Source organism: Nesoenas mayeri, assembly GCF_963082525.1.
Source record: "Nesoenas mayeri genome assembly, chromosome: 3".
NCBI classification, from domain to species: domain Eukaryota; kingdom Metazoa; phylum Chordata; class Aves; order Columbiformes; family Columbidae; genus Nesoenas; species Nesoenas mayeri.
The window spans coordinates 15514567-15536920 of NC_137544.1; the positions used below are offsets into that span (position 1 = coordinate 15514567).

The following is a 22354-nucleotide window of genomic DNA, read 5'->3' on the forward strand; positions in this document are numbered from 1 at the left end:
GTATCCATTTCAAAAAAATCTTGAATTTCAAATGCTTTTCTAATCTTTTTTCCCCTCCTCCTGTACTTCTTTTTGACCTATAACTGGCATGTGGTTTTTATGGATTTATATGGTTAAAGTCTAAATTCTATATACTACCTACATTAGACAAATATTTAAAATAATAGAGAAAAATAGTGATCTTCTCCTTGCTTCTGATACTTCTGATTTTCTATCAAATAGTGATTTTCACATTGAGAGTGTCTTTAACAGTATGTTTAAAAACATATAAAATATATATCATACATCTATCTATTCACAAATATACAAGTTAACCAAAACATTTTGGGTATGACGATGAGTTAAATTCAGAGAAGCCATTGCACAATTATCCTCTAATTGAGTGTGTGGTTAAAGAATTGTAGGCAGTGTCATCTTGTATAGTTTTTTGTGCACCTTCAAGCTACAATATGCAACTCATGTCCTTTTCACAACTTTAAATTCTAGACTCTGTACAAGACGCAAGTTCGAGAACTTAAAGAAGAATGTGAGGAAAAGACCAAACTCTGTAAAGAAATGCAGCAAAAGATACAAGAGTTACAGGATGAGAGGTGGGTTTTTACTAGTTCTACAAACATGTAGAAGATGAGGAAGGTGTTTTTTTGTTGTTGTTTTGTTGTGGTTTGGGGTTTTCTTGTGTGTCTTGGTGGGATTGTTTGTTGGTGTTTTTTTTGTTTTCTAACGCACACACCCACACCCCACCCCTGCCCTCACCTCCCATTTTTTAAGTTAGTAGAACTAATAGTATATGCCAATAATTTGCAGGGATTCCTTGGCTGCTCAACTAGAGATTACTTTGACAAAAGCAGATTCGGAACAACTTGCACGTTCCATTGCTGAAGAACAGTACTCTGATTTGGAAAAAGAGAAGATTATGAAAGAGCTGGAGATTAAAGAGATGATGGCCAGGCATAAACAGGAACTTACTGAGAAAGATGCCACCATAGCCTCTGTGAGTAATATGAATTGTGATTTTGGTAGAGGTTTACACGGGCTTGAGTTTCATCTGCAGTTTGAGTTATACATTGTTATTTAGCAAACTTAGAGGTAAGTGATACACAAGCGTAGCTTATATTTTACAAATATTTATTTTCTGTGAATGAAATAAAATCTGATGTTTCTTCCATGCATCTCTCTGACAATTCTCTATTCTGTGTCCCTACCCCTCTTACAACAAGTCCTCTTACCCTTCTCCTGGTTTCACTCTGAAGCATTTCCTTCTGTCCTGTAGTGCTTTCATATGCCAAATGTCTTTTGTTACATAGTCTTGTATGCTTTTTGTTTTGTAGCTGGAGGAAGCAAACAGGACACTAACTAGTGATGTGGCTAATCTTGCTAATGAGAAAGAAGAACTAAACAATAAACTGAAGGAAGCGCAAGAACGTATGTATTCTCTGAACCAAATGTAATTTTATTTGAAAGCAGTTTTCTTTAATAGTACTTTATTTTGTAATGAGCTTTCATAGATTTTTTTTTTTTATTATTACTTTGCTACAGAAATTACAAAACTAAAGGAAGAAGAAGCAAATGTAGGAAATATTAAAGCACAGTTTGAGAAACAGTTGTTGAATGAAAGAACATTGAAGACGCAGGTAAGCAAATGTGTCCTAATGAATGAAGAGATAGTGTTCATAAGTCAAGTAACTTTTAATAGAAAACTTTCAATGGTAAACTGTCTATGTGTACCATGAACACTTTATTCTTTTTTTGCTTCTGAAACAAAATACATGGGTCTTTTTTTTTCTTCTACTAAGTCGACCTTCAGTGTAGTGAGACTGCATCCTCATGATTCATTGTAAAGTAACTCCTAATCCACTTGCAGTTCTCCAGCAAAAATTTTCGTTTCAGTCTTGTGAATTCATATCTTGCTGGTTTCCATCGTGATATATATTCCTCTTTAAATTCCATAAAACATTATATTTCTCATTTTTATCCAGATTGGTTTTTAGAACAAATGACATTTTAATCCAAAGATACATTTTGGGACTAGCTAATGGAAATGGAAGAGAATATTTAAATGAACAGAAGTGTTCAAAGCAAATGGTTGCTTAAGGCGAAAATGACATTATTACCTTCTATTCGATTTTGAGTAGTACATTGAATTAAAACAACTTTATAGTACTAGATACGCAGGGCTCTTAGTTCAGTTGGATTAAAAATGTCTGGCTGTTGATAGGAGAGAGGACTATTTAATCACAATATAACTGTGTATTTATTCGTGTGGTTTTTGTCATTTTTTTTTCTTCGCCATGAGAAGGCTGTGAATAAATTGGCTGAGATCATGAACCGGAAGGGTCCAGTCAAACGTGGAGCTGACACTGATGTACGGCGGAAGGAAAAGGAAAATAGGAAACTGCATATGGAACTGAAGTCTGAACGAGAGAAGTTAACCCAGATGATGATCAAATACCAGAAGGAAATCAATGAAATGCAGGCAGTAAGATCCTTTTGCAGTTTAAACACTGATAGTGTTTTCTGTATTTCTCATTGAATTGATACAGGCTTTAAGGTAGCATATACAGTCTATTCGTGAATTTCCCATGACCGAAAGTGTATATATAGAGAGACTGGCTGCAAAGTCGGCATAATTTTCTACTTATTTTCTCTGAATAACTGAGTATTGTGATAATAAGAAATCTTGTCACTTCTCCTTACAGCAAATAGCAGAAGAGAGTCAGATACGGATTGAACTCCAGATGACTCTGGACAGCAAAGACAGTGACATTGAACAGCTTCGTTCGCAGCTCCAGTCGTTACACATTGGTCTAGACAACAGCAGCATAGGCAGCGGACCGGGAGATGCTGAGACAGATGATGGATTCCCTGGTATGTTAATTTTATTAGTATTTCTACATTAATTGTTTTTATATCAATGTTTTACCATAAAAGCTGAAGTATTAAATTAATCCTCTGATGATTCTGTGGCTTTTCATCTTCATGTTTTTCTACCATGTTATCAATGCTTTGATAGCGATCACTATCCACCTACTAACTAGATCTGTCTGTAGTCATACTTCTCACATCTATTTAAAGAAATTTATTTTTAAAATTCTGTTGTACCCCATTAAAACTAAATTTTTTTCCAATTCATTGTCACGGTTACTTTGCAATTACTGTGTTATGTGATGAAATGTAAAACTAATACTCTCTTCTTAGAGATTCTATTTTGACTTCTTTTCTACCTTTTTCCTCCTTTATGCTTTATGTTTAGTCCATATCACTCAATCCCACACTATGGAATCCATGTCTTTTACCTACAAGCACTCTTCCACCTCTGTCAGTATTGCCACTAAGCCTTCCAGTTCTCGCATGCTTCTCGATTCTGATTCTGACTCAGAGGAAGAACCTTTGTCTTGTTCCCACAGCCCTACAGAAGTTGATAGCACAGGTGATACCCCAGAGAACTGTTTGGTTTTGTTCTTACTGTGTCCCTTTGCTCTTTTTCAAAACTAACACTATTAATAAATTATTAAACAAAAGACAAATCTGGCAGTAAACACACTGCAGTGTCAGAAAACTGTGCCAGCAAAGACATGAAAAACTTTGCATGAACAAATAACTGGCTTGTTTTCTCTAAATGCTTACAGATGCTTGCTGCCATTTATAAAACCACTGTTTTTATTAAAGCATTGAATAAGTAAGCCTTATGGCCTTGTTTTCAAGGTAGCCTCTAGCCAGTATCTGCAGCTGTCTGTATGACCCTAAGATACTGGTACCAAAACGTCAAATGTTTAAGTGAAATGTGGAGACATCTGACTCCTCATAATGTAAATTTACATTACTTGCTTGCAGAAATTGTCCTCTGAGTATTACTTTTTTTTGCCTTAATTTGAATCTTATATTTGATTCTTGTACAGTAAGGCAAGCAAAATCTGTTCTTTTTCCAGATACATAAAGCATATAATTGAATTGTATGGCTCTGGTAAAACAGAGCTTTATTTTACTACTTTTATTTTCATTTTATATGACTACGTATAGACTGTGCTGAACAGACCTTCTGCTAAATCTTAGAGATGGGTTTTTTAATTACAGTCAAATTTTTGTATTTCACTTGAGATTCCTTTAAAGAGCATACACTTTTCCACTGAAAGCAGAACTTGTTTTGGGATATTGACATTACTTCATCAGACTAAAGAATAATGTGTTTCCTCTATTTTTATCATTCTCTGGGTTTTCTATGAGGCTTCTAATAAAAGAATTGTTAAGTACATGGTATTTTCCTTGTTAGCTGCTGTTGTGGTATCTGCATGGTTTTATTTTGTACTAAAGTAAAAATCATACCTAAGCTAGGACTTTTCACTAACGTGATTACAACAGATTTGAGGTATGATGATTGTGTTTTGTTGGGTTTTTTCCCTACTAGTGCTTAAAAGCACGTACTGTGAAAATTTTGAAATATTCTGCCGTTTCTCTGATCTGTTAGTATAGAATAGACACCAGAAATAAGTGTAATCAGGACCTCTAATTTTTTTCCAATTTCATGGAATAATATTGGAGACTACAGAGAAAAATAGGAAATAAATTAATGCATTTTTTCACACCATTAACAAACTACACATACTTTCTGGATGTGGGGAAGGATTTTTTGCATCAGCATTATATTCGCTACCCTTTGTGTCAGGTATAGGTGAAAGGAACAATTTAAAATGGAAGGTATGAGGCAAAATGTGCATTCGAGAAATACTTCATGTATTTGATATGTACATTAAAATGTGTCATCAACAGCAGTGATTACAGAGCAATAAACCTTGAAGAGAGAGCATATTTGAATAAATAACCTTGCTTCAGGTCTCTCTAGACAAAATGAGAATTCTATGAATATCTAATAACTATTTGTCACGCTATGTTTAACATGGTCAGGAGCCTGCAAATGAGAGAGAAAATAGCTTTTGCAAATTTGAAGCATGTTTGTGCTCCTTCCATGGGTTTGTTTTTGCTAATACTTCAGGCCTCAGTATTTTTGACTTGGAGGTTCCTCAGCAGCAGAGATTGTCTCATAGAATCATAGAGTGTCCTGAGTTGGAAGGGACCCACAAGCGTCATCGAGTCCAGCTCCTCTGCTAGGGTGGGAAACTCATTAGGAAAATATTATTGCAATTGAGTAGTTCCTTTTAGCAAAACATAGGGGAAAGAAATGCTTGATACTAAGTGCAACTATAGAAATAGAATCAAAGTCTTTGTGTTACCAAACACTAGGAAAGTGTGAGCTGCTGAGCTTTTGGTTACTACTGAAATGTGTCTGTCAAACAACAGCTGAGCTGTTAATACTGTTGATAAATCAAATCTGACTAATGTACCAGTGTAATATAGAATATTGCAAGTGTTTGAAAGGGCAGCTGAATTTAGGGAAGGCCTGACGAGTAGCCAAAAATGACTTAATTTGTATCAGAAAGCCTAGGAGATTTAGGCAGAATTAGAAAAAAAAAAATTACAGAGCGAAAAATATGACTTAAAATACTAAACTTATGAAATTTTACCTGGTGCATAGAGGGTATAGGTTATTTGTACTGGCAGTTTGCCTTTTTTTGTCTTGAACCAGATGTTGTGTGGTCTGTACTAATATCTTCAGATGCTGTTTTAAAAGGTAAAGGTTGACAGACAGAAGCATTTTAAGTCTTGAAGAAATTACTAAAGGGATTGCGTGTGCTGTAATTGCAAGTTTGCTCTTCCCCTTCTTCCCTATGCCTACTAGTGTTTTGTAATTGCATTGGTGGTTATTGGCTGTATTCAGGAATACACGATTTAATTTATTCCTGAACATTTACTGCAAGGTCCACAAGATCTTGTAAGTAGTTAATGTTCTCATGTTTGCTCTGTTGCTTTGTTATTGATCTTGAATAACTCAAAAATAATGCTTTGAGAATATTTATGTTCTTAAGTATATATCTTTTTTTCAGAATCAAGATTGGAAGGCTGGCTATCATTGCCTGTTAGAAATAACACTAAAAAATTTGGCTGGGTTAAAAAGGTAAGAAAACCAAATTCATGATCTTGTTTAATGTGTTTTAAACTTCCTTCATTTACTTAAGTGTATAAAATATAATATGTTAGCTGGTATAACTATGTCTGAGAGGAACAGATTAAAACGATTGTAATAGGTGAAGACCCTTCTTTGTCCAGCCAGAGGTGAGAACAGCTGTTCATGGTCTTCATAGGTTTGTAAATTCAGCCATAGGCATTCCCAGCAGTATTACGCAGATGGAATTTAGTGGATTCTGGAAGCAGATGCCCTTGACAAATTCTTTAGGAAATAAAACTAAGAACTACGTGTGTGCCTTGTGCAGCCTTCACTTCTTTACTGCTTTTCAGGAGCCTCTTTGGTGGGTCTTTGCCCACATCGTAACATACACAGTTTCATACCAGTTCACTTACTGCTCAGTCTGACTGTTCATTCTGGACAAAACTCCGGCAATAGGAGGTCTTCTAGGTAATTAGCTTTTTATTAAAGTTGCTAGAAATCCTGGTTGGTACAACAGTGGCCTTTGTGAGTATGAGCTGTATTAATTGTGAACTGCACACATAAAATAAGCATCCTAAGATGACAGTTACTTTTGCCACCAGTCCAAGAGAAAATTAAATCAGTAAAATAGAAATGAAAAGCTTGTTACATTCTTCCAGACTTTAATTTTTATCTCTCCATATATATTTAAATCTGTTTAAATTAATTTGAAAATGTAAATTGATTTATCGTGTAAGCAGAAATTTGTTTGTCGTGCCATTAATTTATTGGCAAATCATGGACTCATACAGTACTGCTATTGTCCATTTAGTTACCATATAATAAAATTACAGAATAATACTGCTGTGACATCTGCAGTAATTGCTGTGATGTCTTTTGACATGTGTGATGAGCTGGATTAAAATGTACATTTTATCCTTTTCTGTCTCCTAACAGTATGTAATTGTAAGCAGTAAGAAGATCCTGTTCTATGACAGCGAGCAAGATAAAGAACAATCTAATCCCTATATGGTATTGGATATAGAGTAAGTAATATCTTGTGCAATTCGTCCTCTGATTTGTAGGTGAACTTTGTCAGAAAGACTTAAACAAAATGCCTTTGGACGTGAAGTCTGGGAGCACAATGTCAAATGTGACGTCCTTTTCTAATCAGAACTACAGAGCTGGGAGCGTAGGTCTCCATCGTGACAAAGAATCGTGTTTGCTGTAAGCAGTGGTGCGGCTGTGGCGTGGTGCTGGCTCTGGTGTCACCAAACGGCTTCCACCAGCTCAGCCAGACCTACGCCACCTGCCCAGTGTAGCAAAAAATGTTCAGGAAACTGTAGCAGATAAGCTATAATTTTCAGTGTTTGTACATTTGCACTTACAGTACGTCCTTGCAGGTGGGTTGCATAGTTAACTAATGTATTTTCTTAATAAATACAGAATGTGGATTTTTAGAGGTTAGCGCGTGGGGAGAGAAAGTGTGTTAGAAAGCTACAGGCAATCGTTAAGAGTCAGGTGATGTTGGTTTTTCAGTGCTGTCATTTTTTTTGCAAATACAGCTGAGTACTTTGTGATGTCTTTTTATTTGGGGTTTTGGAAGTTCATGCGCCAGATTGAAAGACAGGACTTTAATCAAGTGATTAGGAAGTTATACTAACAGATCTTTAATGGCTCTAAGTCTTATGTGGTATGTTGTATCCTGAATTAATATGTCAATTTATCATTTTGGTAACATTAATTTTTGTCCTTTTTGAAATAATTTCCTGTAGCAAACTCTTCCATGTCCGACCAGTCACTCAGACTGATGTGTACAGAGCAGATTCCAAGGAAATTCCTAGGATATTCCAGGTATTCACTAATAAATGTTTCTAGTGTAACGAACGTGGTATTTCACACATTGTCAAAAACATTTTCATGACTTTGTCTAATGAAATATTTACTAAAAAATCAGTTCCAGGTTAATTCTTCAATTTTTATACTTAGATAATTAGTCTGAATTTACGTTTGTCATCTGAGAGTATTATGCTTTGATTCTAGATTCTATATGCTAATGAAGGAGAGAGCAAAAAGGAACAGGAATTTCCTGTGGAGCCTATGGGGGAGAAGTCAAATTACATTTGTCACAAAGGACATGAGTTTATACCTACTCTTTATCACTTTCCAACCAATTGTGAAGCTTGCATGAAGCCGCTGTGGCATATGTTTAAACCTCCTCCTGCTCTAGAATGTCGCCGTTGCCATATCAAATGTCACAAAGATCACATGGATAAAAAGGAAGAGATTATAGCACCTTGCAAAGGTAAATACCAAGTATTTGAATACACTTATATTCATATATGCATATATTCGTATGGTTGACAGAGTCACAAGGCATTCTAATAGATCAGAGGATTCTATCTGATATGAACTAAAGATAAGCAGGTAGGTTTTTCTTTTATTAATATGTAGCTGTCAGAATCTTTCTGAATGTGTCTACATGAGGATCAGCTGACTGCTGTGAGTTAATGGCCTGTTTCTGTATGTACCTCTTGTATTGTCAGCATCATGCAGTAAAACATGGCGGTTGGAAGGCTGCTCACACTGTGTTGTGCTGCACTGCTGAGTGAAACGGTAGTGTTAGTGCATGTTATGAAATAAATGACATTCAGTGAAGTTTATTCCTTGTGACTCAGGTTACATAGATTTTTGGGCTCAGGCACACCTTTCTGTCTTTCCTCATTCTTTTCTGTGTGAGTGTGTATCTTCCATAGTGCACTGAGCTCTAAATGTAAGGATGAGGCCCTGCCAGCAGCAAAATCTGGTTCACTTCGCGTTTGTTTTCTCTGCTAATTTCTCTTTGTGTTGACTGTGAGAGTATGGTAACCTGACAACTAATTTGTGATGTGGGAACATGTTTAGAATATTAAAGGTCTTCATTTTTATTTCAAAAACTCTTGTTACAGTGTACTATGATATTTCAACGGCAAAGAATTTACTACTGTTAGCTAATTCTACGGAAGAACAGCAAAAATGGGTAAGCCGACTGGTGAAAAAAATACCCAAGAAGCCTCCAGCACCAGACCCCTTTGCTCGATCTTCTCCCAGAACTTCCATGAAGGTACAGCCAAACCAGTCCATCAGGCGACCAAGTCGACAGCTTCCTCCAAACAAACCGAGGTGACACAAGAGCTGCTATTTAGTTTGTTTAAAACATTTTGCTACTATGAATGTTGTATATGTTGATAAGGACAATTGACCACAAACATTGTTGACTACTGACGTGTTAACTAGCATGTTATCTTCTATAAACCTCAATTAAGTTAAAGGAAGAGCCACTATGTTTGTTCCCTTGTTTAAGGGACCTTGCTTTACCTGTTAGTTATCCTTGCCATACTGAAAATGTATCTTATTGCTCTTAGATGTAACAGGCAGAACTTGCAGTGTACATCTGTAGCCGAGTAGTTCCTGTGATCTGGCAGCTGGAAGGGAAGATGGGGTTTAACGAGGCAAAGAGTCAGTCAGAGGGATGTGAAGACTTAAAGAAAAAAAGGTTTAACAATTTTCAAGATGGCCACTACCAGATTTGAAGTTGAGCAATGAAGTTAGGTGCTTGTGGTTCTAATGAACCTTGGAGAGAATAGGTGCCTTCAAAAGCAGTCTAGAAGGCCTTACACACAGCAGAAGACAACGTGTCTTTCATTTCTTATTGCTTGGTTTTGTGGCATGTGTTTGAATTGCTGCCCTGTTCTGAGGTTAGACACCTGTTTGTGGATTTGTATTTTAGAGTGTGTTTCATCTCGTCAAATGTGTATATCTGTGTCTAACTCCGTTTACAGTTGATGTTTAGGAAGCGTTGTTTTCAGGATTCATGTCATCCTGGTGTAGAAAAGGAGCATACAGCGTGCTCTTGGACATCTACAGTGAAAAGCTTGTTCAGATGGCTCTCACTTTTGTGTCTCTGCCCACGCGGATTCCTCAGTGTGGAGCTCCTTGCTGCAGCGGTAGCACCTGTCTGAGCAGCTCTCACGCTTTTTGCAAGAGAGCGGGAAGGCGGGGGATCCCCATTTGGTCAGGTAGCTGGAGCACTTACCAAGGGGTGAGAGGATTGGTTTCAGTTCTTTATTCGGTAGCCTAGGACTCAGGCTCATGTCTTGTGATTCCTAAAAGAACAGTCTTATCAAGTTCCTCTGATTTGTGGAAAAAATGACAAAACTAAGAACAGTACTGGGTCAGTTTTAAGGATCAAAATCCCATACTGTATTGTGGAAGTGATAACATTCTGCAGGTAGTGCTTATGTGATTGCACAGTACACAATTTCTGGATTTTTTCAGTTTGCATTTTCCATCACCTGGAGTACTGGCTGTACTTGGTTATATCAGTGCACGGTTGTGGACAGCCTGTAAAAAGTTTAGTCGGAGTTGTTTTTGTTGCAGTGTTCCAGCAGCAACAGGCAGTTCAGCAAAGGCTTCACATTTTTCCCCAGAGACATATTAATAACTTGGCAGTGGCAAATGGCACCGTGACCTCGGGTCTGTGACCGCGCTGCTGCCAGTGCCTGAGCTGCCTACTGGAAAACTGGGTTGGGTGAGCGGCCAGAGTTGGAGTGGAGAGCGCAGAGTACGTGTGATCTGATGGTGATACCGCTGTTAGCACAAAACAGCCTTACGCTGTAAAGAGTTAGATCCTAAAAAAATGCTGGTATTTTAATGTGTGGAAATGCATAGTGAAAGTAACATAATTTCACTTTCCCTCTAACTTGCATACAGTCTAATTTTTGGTGATTTACTTTATACGTATAAAAGAAAGATCTCATAATTTGGGTTTTAAATGATTAGATTTTTTTTATTATAAGCATGAAGGCAAAAAGTTTTTTATTCACTTCTTAGGGACTGATTATCGAAGAGTTTCTTTATACAAAACTAACCAAAATATCCATGATTGGATTGAAGCATGAATTGAAGAAACATTTATGACAACTTGGGGGACAAGTAGAATGCTTTTCTTTCGCATAGTGTTTACAATCTAATTCAGTAGGGTTATTCTGTTTCTTATTGTTGACAGAAAAGGTTATATTATAAATTCCCGATTCTTTTTCCACAGCTACTCTTTGGTGTTCGGAAAATAATTTCTTTCCTTCTAACACCCTTCTTTCAATATTCATGACCTTTTTTACAAAATGCTTTCATAACTTAGTGTTTACTCTTGCCATTCTTTTTAGTTGTGATCATCCTCCACTACAAATCAGTCTTGGATGTGTTTTTTCTCTATCTGTATATTTTATAATGGTGGTAGGAGGGAGGAGGGTGAATATTTTTGTGTGTAAGCCATTTTATTTTTGCAGTTAAACTTTCCAAGTTAGCTTTGCAAATGTACCTACTAGATGGAAAAGTGTAGTTCTGTGAGGTCATGTCACCTGTTACCTTATTAATGCAGGTCTGTCAAACCAGTGGAAATTTTTATGGATTTAAACACTTTTAATTAAGAAACCACGTACTTGTAAATTACTGTAATTGCTGTGGCAAATTTATATCTGACTGGTGCTTCTGTGAGGCTTTTGTGCAAGGGGAATAATTAATTTTCTGTTACGAACTTTATTAAGAATGAAGATGTAGTTGCCAGTGAGATGGGGACTGAGTGTCTGTTGAGAAGCCGGAGATGAGGCAGCTCTGGGACTGCACCCAGAGGGCTGAGGACAGAGGTGTCCCCTCTGGTCACTGGGTCTGCAGCGAGATCCTACCTCCACCTTTGGGGCCCCAGATTCAAGCCAGACATCGACACACCAGGGCAAGTCCAGCAGAGGCTTGAGGGAGCCAGGCCTGTTCAGCCTGGATGAAGGAAGCTCCAGCAGGGTATCAGAGCAGCCTCCCCTGCCTGTGGGGAGGTTATTGAGAAGATGGAGCCAGGTTCTTCAGTGCTGCATGGTGGGAAGGTGGGAAACCAGGGGTTGGTTGAACCAAGAGAGATTCCAGCTGGAGAAAAGGAAAAGCCAATGGCAGACAGCTGGGCAGGGAGGCAGGCTGCTGAGGCTGGGGGGCTCCACAGAATCATAGAATAGTTTGGGTTGGAAGGGACCCTCATAGGTCATCCAGTTCAACGCCCCTGCAATGAGCAGGGACATCTTCAACTAGATCAGGTTGCTCAGAGCCCTGTCCAGCCTGGCCTTGAATGTTTCCAGGGATGTGGCATTGACCACCTCTCTGGGCAACCTAGGCCAGTGTTTTACCACTCTCATTGTAAAAGGTTTCTTACTCATGTCTAGCCTGAATCTCTCCTTTTCTACCATATCTGTCTCTGGAGGCTTTCAAGACCTGACAGGGCAAAGCCTTGAGCAGCCTGGGCTGGCCGTGTAGCTGCCCCTGCTTTGAATGGGAGGTGGGGCTTAGAGACCTCCTGAGGTCCATTCCAACCTGCATTGTCCTATTAATGCTGTCCCTGTGAGGAACTTCACACAGTGATTGTTTCTCCAAGGTTTTCATGGCTGTTGTTCTTTGTGATTATCTGGGTAAGGGCAAAGCAGTTTTTGATACAGACTGTACAATTTCTACTTATCCATTCAGCTGGATTGTGCCAAAAGGATAATTCCAAGTTGAAAAAAAATCAACTTAAATATATTTTAATGCCTAATAAATGTTAAAGTGTTAGAAGTTGCAATAGCCTTAGTTCATATAGTAAATGAATGTTGAGCCTTTTCGGGGATATATCACATTTAGAAGTGTGAAAACTTTAAAACCCAAAGAAACGCTGGAACTCATTTTGTTTAAAGCATGTGATTAACTCTGTTAAACACTGTAGCATGTTTTACCAAAAACACACTGAACGCTCTGTTAGGTTTCTATCTCTGTTTCTTATGGTTGGCAAATAGTCCTATTTAAAATTCATTGAGCCCACTGGAGAGACGACCAGACTGGGCTTCATTTCTTGTAGCTGTAGCAATTGAGAAGTTAGTACTTTGTTAGTTATTTGTCTAAGATCCTGTGATAACAACAGAAAGAGATGAATGCTTCTAGCGAATGATTCATCCCACCCCCAAATAAATGCCTGAAATAGGTAAAATTGACTCATTTGCTGACAAGGTTTGCCTGGCTTGCTTTGTTCTATATTGACCATAGAAGGAGCGCAGGCAGCAATGCCTAGAGAACAAAGTGATGTATCTGCTCTTTTGGCATGGCTTAGCTTTAAGTAATGAGCTATGGGATAGCTGGATAGTGTAATCCCACTGTATTTGGGATAGAGTAAAATCCTACTTTATTTGTTTGTAAATACAGACAGCGCTATTTTATTTGATGTTCTGTTCAGCAACCAAAATGATGTGATTTTACTGGAGAAATTGTTAGCTTTGTGTTATTGTCTGGAAAGGGATAGTGGGAGCGCATAAAACTGCACCTCAGTCAACAAAACAGCACCAATACGGAAAGCACCTCATTTTATGAAATGCACATGTTGGTATTTTCTACTGAAATTTTGAGAGGAAGAATCAGTATGGTAAGTGTTCTATAGAATGGAATGTTTTGTGAGATAAATTTCCAATGAATATAATATTCCTGGCTTACCTGAACACTGACTGAATCTTCATGTTCCATGATAGGCAAAGGAAGGACCCCACCTACTATAACAGAGGAGTCTTTTACTTAAAAAGGTTTAGTGATAACAAATGGAATTTTGACGTCTTTTATAGAAGTGTGAACACACATTAAACATCAAACCCTCCTGTTGCAGATTACTTGATCTGGCATTTAAGGACTGGGATTGGTCTTTTGATGATGTTGATGATATTGATGATGATGATGATGATGATGACGATGTTTTTGATTTCTGAAGAAGTATAAGGGGTAAATCTAAATAGAGAGGAATGGATTTGTTTGCCTTTGAATACAGCATGCGATGTTGGATTTTGTTTCTCAAAGCAGAGAAAATGCAAGATCTCATTTTAATATTTTAAACAGTAAAAATGAGATTCTGTTAATGATGTTGATGAATTTTTTAGAGTTGTTATTTTCATTAAAACAAAGTTATTGCCTTTGACAGTGTTTTTATCTTTCTAATTTTAGATCTTTTTAAAAAAATTCATGTCTGCCTGCCCCCCCCAAAAAGTATCTGTTGCTGCCAGAGTAGTTGCTCATCTGTAGTGCTAATACTGCTAATGTCTGCGGATCATTTTGGAAGGCTAAAAGGGAGATTGTAGCAGTTGGATGTTTAACTGGAATAGTTTTGGTATTCACAAATACTTTTCATTTTGAAACTTTTAACACCAAATGACTGGTCTTTGGCTAGCAGACATGAAATCGCTGATGTTCTGCATTTTGCTTTTCTACCTGTGTTATGAAGTGGATTTGACTTGGCTTTCCTTTGCAGTGCTGTGCTTTTTGGGTACCTAACCACGCCTTTGAGAACTACAGCAAATGAGCTTTGCAGCTCTGTGACACGGTTTCCCTGACCGCTGTAGAAAAGATGCGGCCGCTTTATTGACCTCATTTGTCCCATGGCTCGCTTACCTATGCAGTGTGAACGTACTGGGAGTAGTCATAACTATTTTATAGTTCTCCGTGTTTAATCATTTCACATGTTGATACAATGTTATGTTTACACAGAAAAAAAAAACAAACGAAATGTTAAATTTTGAATAATTATTTCAAATAGTATGTAAGGCATGTCTCAGCCTTACAGAAGGGGTGAGGACAGCAGCACCAGCGCTGTGACCTCAGCCGTGTGCTCTGGTCACTGAGATACCAGCTCGTGGAGAATTTAACTGGCGGAGTGTTTACAGTAACAAGCATTACCTTACTTAAATATATTGCATCTTTATGTATTAAAAGCTTACAAGTTACTAATGTTTTAGAAGTGACTATTACCTTGTGTGTATTGTACTTTACCCTCATATATTACAAGGGGGTTTAACTGATCTGGGATCATAATGCGTAAGGATGTACTATACTTAAGTAACGATGCTGTTGGATACAGAGGAGTGACGTTTCTCCCAAGTGTGCTGATGAGCCCAGCTTAAGTGAAGACTTTGAGGAAGTATATTTTTGTCAGATTTACATTTGTCGCATTTACTGACCAAACTTCCTGCTTCTTTTTCAGCTAACTGCTTTCCGTGAATGCAGACACAATTCAAGGTGATAATTTTCTTCCTGTTACAGCAAGACTGAAACATATCCCAAAATATATTAAAGATATATATTTTCCTGAGAGATTGTGCTATATATATCAGAGGTTTACATTTTTGCTGCAATATAAATTACTAATCTCTGAGGGTTTTCCTGTATTCTCCTGAGTGACTGATCAAGTGAGGAATGGTTGGTAAATAGTAAAAGGATATGTTAGGTAACCTTTTGAAGTCTGTTACACAAAAGCTTTCTTGGCAAGACACATACACTACATTTCATAAAAGGATCGAGAGGAATGAATGTTAAAATGGAAGAAACTGACTTTTCAGCTTTCGTAAAGATGCCACCAGCACATCTGCAAGAAGAACAGGAGGAAGATCCGCCACAGTGATATAGACTGCATCTGTAAGAAGTGACCATTATACTGTGTATATATATTGTACTGTAATACTGCAAGAGGGTTTTAAAAATCTTTCCACTTTATTTTTTTATGCTTATTAATCAGATACCGTTACTTATTGCAGTTGCAACTATGCACTTGTATAAAGCCATAATGTTGAAGTTTATATCATTCATACGCGTCTATCAGAAGCTGCATGTCAGTGTTCAGCAGCCAGTATAAGTTTGAAGTATATACTAGTTCCAGCTCCGTCATCATGGGCAGTCCTGTTTTACCTGTCTAATTGCCTTAATTTAATTTTTTTTCCAAGTTTTTTGCCCATTCTATTTAAGGAAAAAAGAAGGTTTACCAGCTCTTAGGATGCAATTTTGCTTTGTGGCAGAAAAAATAGTGCACTATTTTTACACCTAATAAGTATATCAATGTCAGCCTATTTTGAATGTATATCGACTGGTTTCAAGGGTGGAGAGGTGTTGGTTACGGAAACAATGTCTGTTACCATGGGAATTACCAGACCATTCTCTTGTACATGTAACTGCTCATCCAGCCCTTTTTACAAACCTCAATATTAGTTATTGACTTATATTAACCCTCATTAAGTGCTATGAAACTTCATTTTGCCTTGTTTTTGCGTACTCTCCTTGATGTGTTTTTTATTTCTGAAGAAAAAAAACCTAATCTGTGACTTTTTACATTTCACAACACAATATCCAAGGACTGTCACGAACATTAAGAAATCTGAAACATACTGTAGATGTATTTTAAAATTTTAAATCTGGTTCTCTAGCACATAGCTGTAGGCATAGATAAATATTTCAGTAGTGTGTTTGGAGAACTGATAGCTGGGAAGAAAGGGCCTCAGAGGCGCTTAATCTCACTTCTTTTTTTAAACTTGGAGTTGTACAAAAAATATAATTTATGTGGGCTCATTCATGATGTGTTCATAAGTATCCCAGAAAATGCATGTTTTATACAACTACAGTATGCGATGTTAAACATATTGACAGTAAAAAATGTAGTCTCCTATTTGGTCTCTTTATATATATAAATATATATATATATTTAAAATATATATATATATAAAATATTGTGTGGGAGTGCAGTAATTTAAAATATGATCTAACACTTCAATGAAGGAGGACATTTCACTTTAAAATTTTGTTTGTTTGTTTTTGTTTTTTAAAGAGTGTTGAAATGTTTGGAAGGATAGGACCATGATTTATTTAACACTATCATGAAAGGTGGACTTGGAAACACTGAAATACTGAAAAAGAATAAATATATTTACATTTTGTAACTTCTGCTACAGGTCAGTTTAACAGAGCCGGAATGTATTCAGTCTTCTGTTTATCGCAAAGTAAAATGCTCTTGGTGAGTTCTTAAATTCAAAACAAAAACTCTCATATCATTTCTGTGAAGTGTTATAACCCAGCGCACAGCTACAGTGTTTCTTCCCTGCTTGTTTTGATTTAAAGTACGGTATATTTTTAGGTAATGCAGATGTGCATAGAGTACAACATTAAAAATGTATACAGTAAAACTGTTTCCATTCACTGAATGCATAAATATTTTATATATATATAAAAAAATGTTACATTGTGGGAAGTTCTATCCTTTTCTGAATTGGAGAATATTATATATATATTTTTAAATAAACTATTTGAGTAAGGTAAAATAGTTCCTGAACTTGAGAAACTGGTAATTAATTGAAATATTTAAATATATAGGCAAGCACTGCGGCAGCCAGGGGGTGCTCAGCAGGAAGCCAGGGCAGGACTGTGCGGGGAGCGCAGGCTGGGGGGCTCTGGGCCAGGACACCACGTGCCGGGGCTGCCACACGTGCTCTCCTGGGCTTGTCCTCGGTTACTGTGGCTCCCTGGGGCCCTGTCAGTCTGACGTCTTAGGAAATATACTGTGTTACGGTATGTACTGGCCATGGTTTATACATTCTGTGCTTGCACAAGCAGCTCTGAGCTGGCCACACAGCAGCTGCATTGGGATGTGGTCGCAGGATGATTTGGGGTGACGGGGAGCACTGGTCTCTGTTCTGACCTCTGCTGCCAAGCTGGGCCACCCGCACATGAGTTCCTCAAGGCTCTGGAGCTGTCGGTGCCTCTGGGGCTGGCCGAATCGCAGCGCTGCTCAGAGCTCCTTCCTGCAGTTGGGGCTGTAACGTGGAGATCACCTGCCCAATGGCTGATGGGCACAAGTCTCATATTGTACCTAGGACACAAAAGGCAAAGCTGCTCTCCTGTTCTTCTCTTTTGCTCGAGGCAGAGCTTCCATCTGCTGATCTGTGGAATGCAAAGAACTCTTAAACGTTAGCTCCTGCAGATTGTGTTGTTTCCTTTTTGTCCAATGGTAACCTTTTAAAATTTTTGAGAGAGGAGTATATTCCTGAACTAAGGAATATTTGTGTTGAAGTCACTGACATGTAAACACCGTCTTTCTGTAACAGCAAACAGCACATATTTATGGCCTGGATGACTTTTATCTATAGAAATTTTCTCCTTGCAGGTCCTTTTGTTTCACAACAGCAAACAAGTGGCATAGCCAAGCTGCTGGAAGAGCTGGGGTCAGACTTGGAGCCAGAAGCTCAAGACATTTGTAGGGAAGTTGCTCTTTGGTTCCCATCCAAGAGCTTACCAGCACAGAAGCTGGACAGGGAGACCCCGTTGGCGTTAGCGTCAGGTGTCATGAAGACCTTTCTGGAAGGAGACTTCCACTTCTGTCCCAGCTGTGTGCTGCGTCCCAGCTGTGTGCTGCATTTTCCTACTCCTAGTGATTCCTGCCAAAGCTCAACCCCTCCCAGCACTGCCAGCGACAAGGCACCAAGTCTGCACAGTGAAGGAAACATGCTTCTGCTGCTTAGCAGAGCTGATGCTGGAACCAAACGTGACATGGACCGTGGCACCATGCAGGACTTGGGAAAGTGCAAGAGGCTCGAGTATTTTGGCAGTCAGTGACAGTCGCCAAATTTAAAACACCACTGAAGTTTACTGCAACTGTCTGAAGCTCTTACTACCTCTGTTGAAGACACTGAACCTTCTATATTTTTAACAGGCATTCAGCAGCTCTGAAGCCACCAAGGCCAGGATGATAAGCTGTCAGGCAGTGTCAGATGATCATTAGAAATTTGAGCATTTCTATTTATAGTCTTCAAAAGTATTAGTTTCCCATCTATCTTTGAGAGAGTCATCCTTGGAAGAGGATTTATAAATCTTGGTCTCAAGTGCCTTCACCCATCCTGTGCTTTTGAGGTCACATTTGGGATGCTGTTGTGAAAAGGAGGAACTTGTGTGAGAACAAACATCTTACCTGGAAACTCCTACAAACCCTGACCACCCCGATTCTGTTCCTAAGGCAGGAGAACGTAACAGTCCATAGTACAGTTCAGGGAAGTGGAGTTCAGTCTCCTCCACATTCCTGGATAGTTTTCTTTGGCATTTATGTTAAAATAGTGGCTCATTTGTTTTTTTTTTCAGTGGATTACAGTTGATATTCAGAATATTTTGTGGACTACCACATGGGCACATACTACGCTTTACATAGAAAAATATTATTTGCCATTTTTAAGGTGATCCTGTAAACCACTTAGGGGATTTTTGGTGTCCCGTGGATCATGGTGCTTTGAAGTATCCCTCGTGAGGATGGGAAGGATCTCTGTAAAAGATGCTGATGGAGCTGTTCTGAAACTAATTTATCTTTTATTTTGAAGTTGCCTATAAACTGGACAATGATGCACTCAGACATGCTCATCTGAGAAATAAGACATGGCTACTGAGATGTCAGTGGCAGAAGAACACTGCGTATAAACACATGAAATCTAGTTCTCCCTAGAAGCAAATGGAAAAGCTCACCACAAAACCATTGCTCCAAGAAGGTGGGGACTCTTCATTTATTAGCACAGAGATACTAATTAGCAGGCCTTGTTACGAAGATGGGGTTTTGAATCTTTTCCCCTTTGTAGGCAGGAGGTGTTGTTTTACAAGGGTGAGAAAGTGAAGTTACTACTGATACTTGCTATTGCACATGTGCAGCTGGATTTGACCACGGCTGGTTTTGCTCCAGTAATCTCACAGGAGCTCCAGGATTAAAGTGATCTTTCAAAATGAAAGTTACAGTGACAGGCAGCAGAGTTACAGACTTATAAGTGTATGTAGTCCTGCATACCTTGAAGAAATCTGGAGACAGTATTCACGGTGAAAGGAAAGGGCAGACAACGCAGGAATTGCATGTCCCTGCAGCCCTTTTTGGGTCGCTTGGAGAAGCCACGTAGAAATGCTGTCACAGCCAAGGCAACTGCGTGTGATGCTTCAGTCATCTCACTCCATTTTGAGGTCTAGGCCTTTGGCATTTCTCTAGGGATGTGAGCCTACCTGTGTGGATAGTCATATATGATCATGTCCCAGGGTGCTGCTTACGCCATCCAGTACTTCTTGTCATTTGTCAACACCCCCGCCAGCTCTCTGGGAGTGTTTTTGCCCAGGATGCTGTTGCAACACTTGGGAAGCACGGCCACCCAACAACAACTCCATCGGCTTGTGGGATCACGGCTAATCCTCCTCTTTCCCTTTGGCGTGACAACTGCTCAGGCTTTAAGCACTAAATTGTCATGTTTGCACCGTACCTTGGCTATGTGCTGCTTTTTATTAATGAGTGAATTGGTGGAAACTTTGGAGGTATCTGAGATGTCTAATACCTTAAGTGTTTTAAGGCTGAAGGAGCCAGGAACCCCACTGTCTGAACCCTTTTTCACAGTCGCTGGCCCTAGCATTGTGTCTTATCTCAGCTGCATTCCCTTTTACAAACAGGCTCCAGTAGCTGGTCCTGTGGCTTGATGCGGGTCTGGTGGCAGCTTCGGGACTTCCATCTGCTTGCTGGATCCCACGGCCTCACATGCCTGTGTCACCATCAACACTGAGAGAGGAAAATACCCTTGAGCTCAGAGGGACCATGAGGATGGTGCTGATGGTGCATTTCAGGGGAAATGATTTAAAATCTCTCACAATAAGTCACTGGCTTGGAAGTCGGGTCAGTGGGATCTGTATGGAGTCAATTGCTCAAAGGTGACACAATTTCTTCACAGTAACTGGGTAACTTAACAGATGCTTTACACAAACTGAATTTGTGCTTCATTAGAGTCCTGCCCACCGGAGGTACCTGGCACAGGGGACAGTGAGGCACACGAACTGTCTTCTTCCATTCATGCTTTTCATGTAGCACGAGACAGGTCCTGCTGGCCAGAGCCTCCGAAAGCAGAAACGGTACGTCCCAGGGCAGGCGTTTACACACGTGACTTGTAATTACAATAAGGCGGTAAGTAGAATTTATTTTCATCATGGAGCCCTGTTACTATTCAATTTGAACCATAATCATGATTGGCTGACTTCTCCTGTTACTTTTTAGGCTGCTGCAGGTTCTGTCCTTTAAATTAGTTGCAAGGATCTTGACAGAACAAGATGTGTGCCCTCTTAAAGCTCCCTTCCTGTCAGCCAATAATGCCACATAACAGACACAAGTGTTTATTTAGGCTACGGATGAGACTGTTATAATGAGCTGAAAAAACAAAGCAGCGCGTAAACAAAATTATGACAAATATTTAAATTGTCCCTAACATATCAACAGTTAAATTTCATCAAGATTATCATGTTGCATATCATGGACTCAATGATCCTGAGGGTCTCTTCCAACTAGAAAATATTCTATGCAAAAATACTTCTTATTTTACCCTCGGTCCAAAGATCGGACTTTTTTCTAAGCCAGAGATGGTGCTCACCCCAAACCACCTCCAAGGTGGAAGGGAGTGGTTGGTATCTTTAACCTGGGGATGTCTCTGTCTTGGTCGGTGGGACTGCCAAGGTCTTGCAATCGGATCCAGCACGAGTGACAAGCTGGCAGGTTCTGGCAGTGATGTTTACTGTAGCCCACAGACACCTATTGGACATGAAGACACATCATCTCTGAGAACTCCTAAGTATCTTGGAGAACTCCAGCTCAAACCCAAGCAAATGAAATTCGGTACAAACCAAGAATTTAATAACATCCTCTTTTAAGATTTGGGTTTTTTTGTTTTTCAGCTTCCTCACATTCCAGACTGGGGCATTCTTGGACTGTTATTAGTGATGAAAGCCACATTTTATGTTCTGCTTCCTACATAAATATGAATCTCAAGTATCAAAGAATCTGGAAGGGAGCAAGCCAGCCTGAAAAGAATTAACAGGGAGATAATTGTTATTGCTGGGAAACTATCTCACTTGAGTTGATCCCCACATCTGTGCAGTCTTTCATTTATAATGGCTCTTCCTGTTGGCTCTGAGGTGTTATTTCTTTGTTATTTTTTTTCCCTATTACATACATCCTGAAACGGATAATGATGTTTGGTGCATGAAGAGTACTTTTGCCTCATTTAACAGAGAGACTGAAGGCTTGTTTCAGGTCATGAGCTGTTTTTGACTTTTTAACTAATAATGAATTACTTTCGCCAAAGAGTCAAAGTGCTTTAAAATCCATCTTCTGGGTTCCAAGGGCTGATGTGTGTGTCTGCTGCCGCACGCCGCTCCTTCCTCTCCATTTTTGATAGCTCAGATGAGCAGAACCAGGTCAGGGAGTAGCCCCAGGCACAACGTGAGCCAGCGGATGGGGCTCCGGGGTCGGACAGGGACGGGCAGTTCAGAGCAGTCCAGGCAATAACTTTTTTTACTGGATTAGAGTGACACAAGAAACCCTCCGCGCCCGCGGAGCTCTGCTCTGTGCAAACTGCTCAGTGTCAGGAGGCCCCTAGAGCCGGGGAGATGATGGTTTTGCATTTGCGTACGACGTTCCTGCTGACTGAGGACCGCTCAGAAACAAGCTTTTGGGAAAAGTAAACTGTGCACATCTTC

At 39.1% G+C, this 22354-nt stretch overlaps 1 protein-coding gene across 1 annotated transcript in view; it reads left to right on the forward strand.

Moving 5' to 3' along the window:
• The window catches only part of ROCK2 (Rho associated coiled-coil containing protein kinase 2), a 101451-nt gene extending 85000 nt beyond the window's left edge, over positions 1-16451 (forward strand). Inside the window, exons 21-32 of the mRNA XM_080341686.1 lie at positions 487-590; positions 805-991; positions 1329-1422; positions 1537-1631; positions 2297-2476; positions 2697-2865; positions 5937-6007; positions 6935-7023; positions 7753-7831; positions 8021-8282; positions 8926-9139; positions 15045-16451. Of these exons, the coding sequence (XP_080197812.1) occupies positions 487-590; positions 805-991; positions 1329-1422; positions 1537-1631; positions 2297-2476; positions 2697-2865; positions 5937-6007; positions 6935-7023; positions 7753-7831; positions 8021-8282; positions 8926-9139; positions 15045-15048 (1548 nt within the window). The 3' untranslated portion in view covers positions 15049-16451. The remainder of the gene's footprint in view (positions 1-486; positions 591-804; positions 992-1328; positions 1423-1536; positions 1632-2296; positions 2477-2696; positions 2866-5936; positions 6008-6934; positions 7024-7752; positions 7832-8020; positions 8283-8925; positions 9140-15044) is intronic.
• The last annotated feature ends 5903 nt before the right edge of the window (positions 16452-22354 follow it).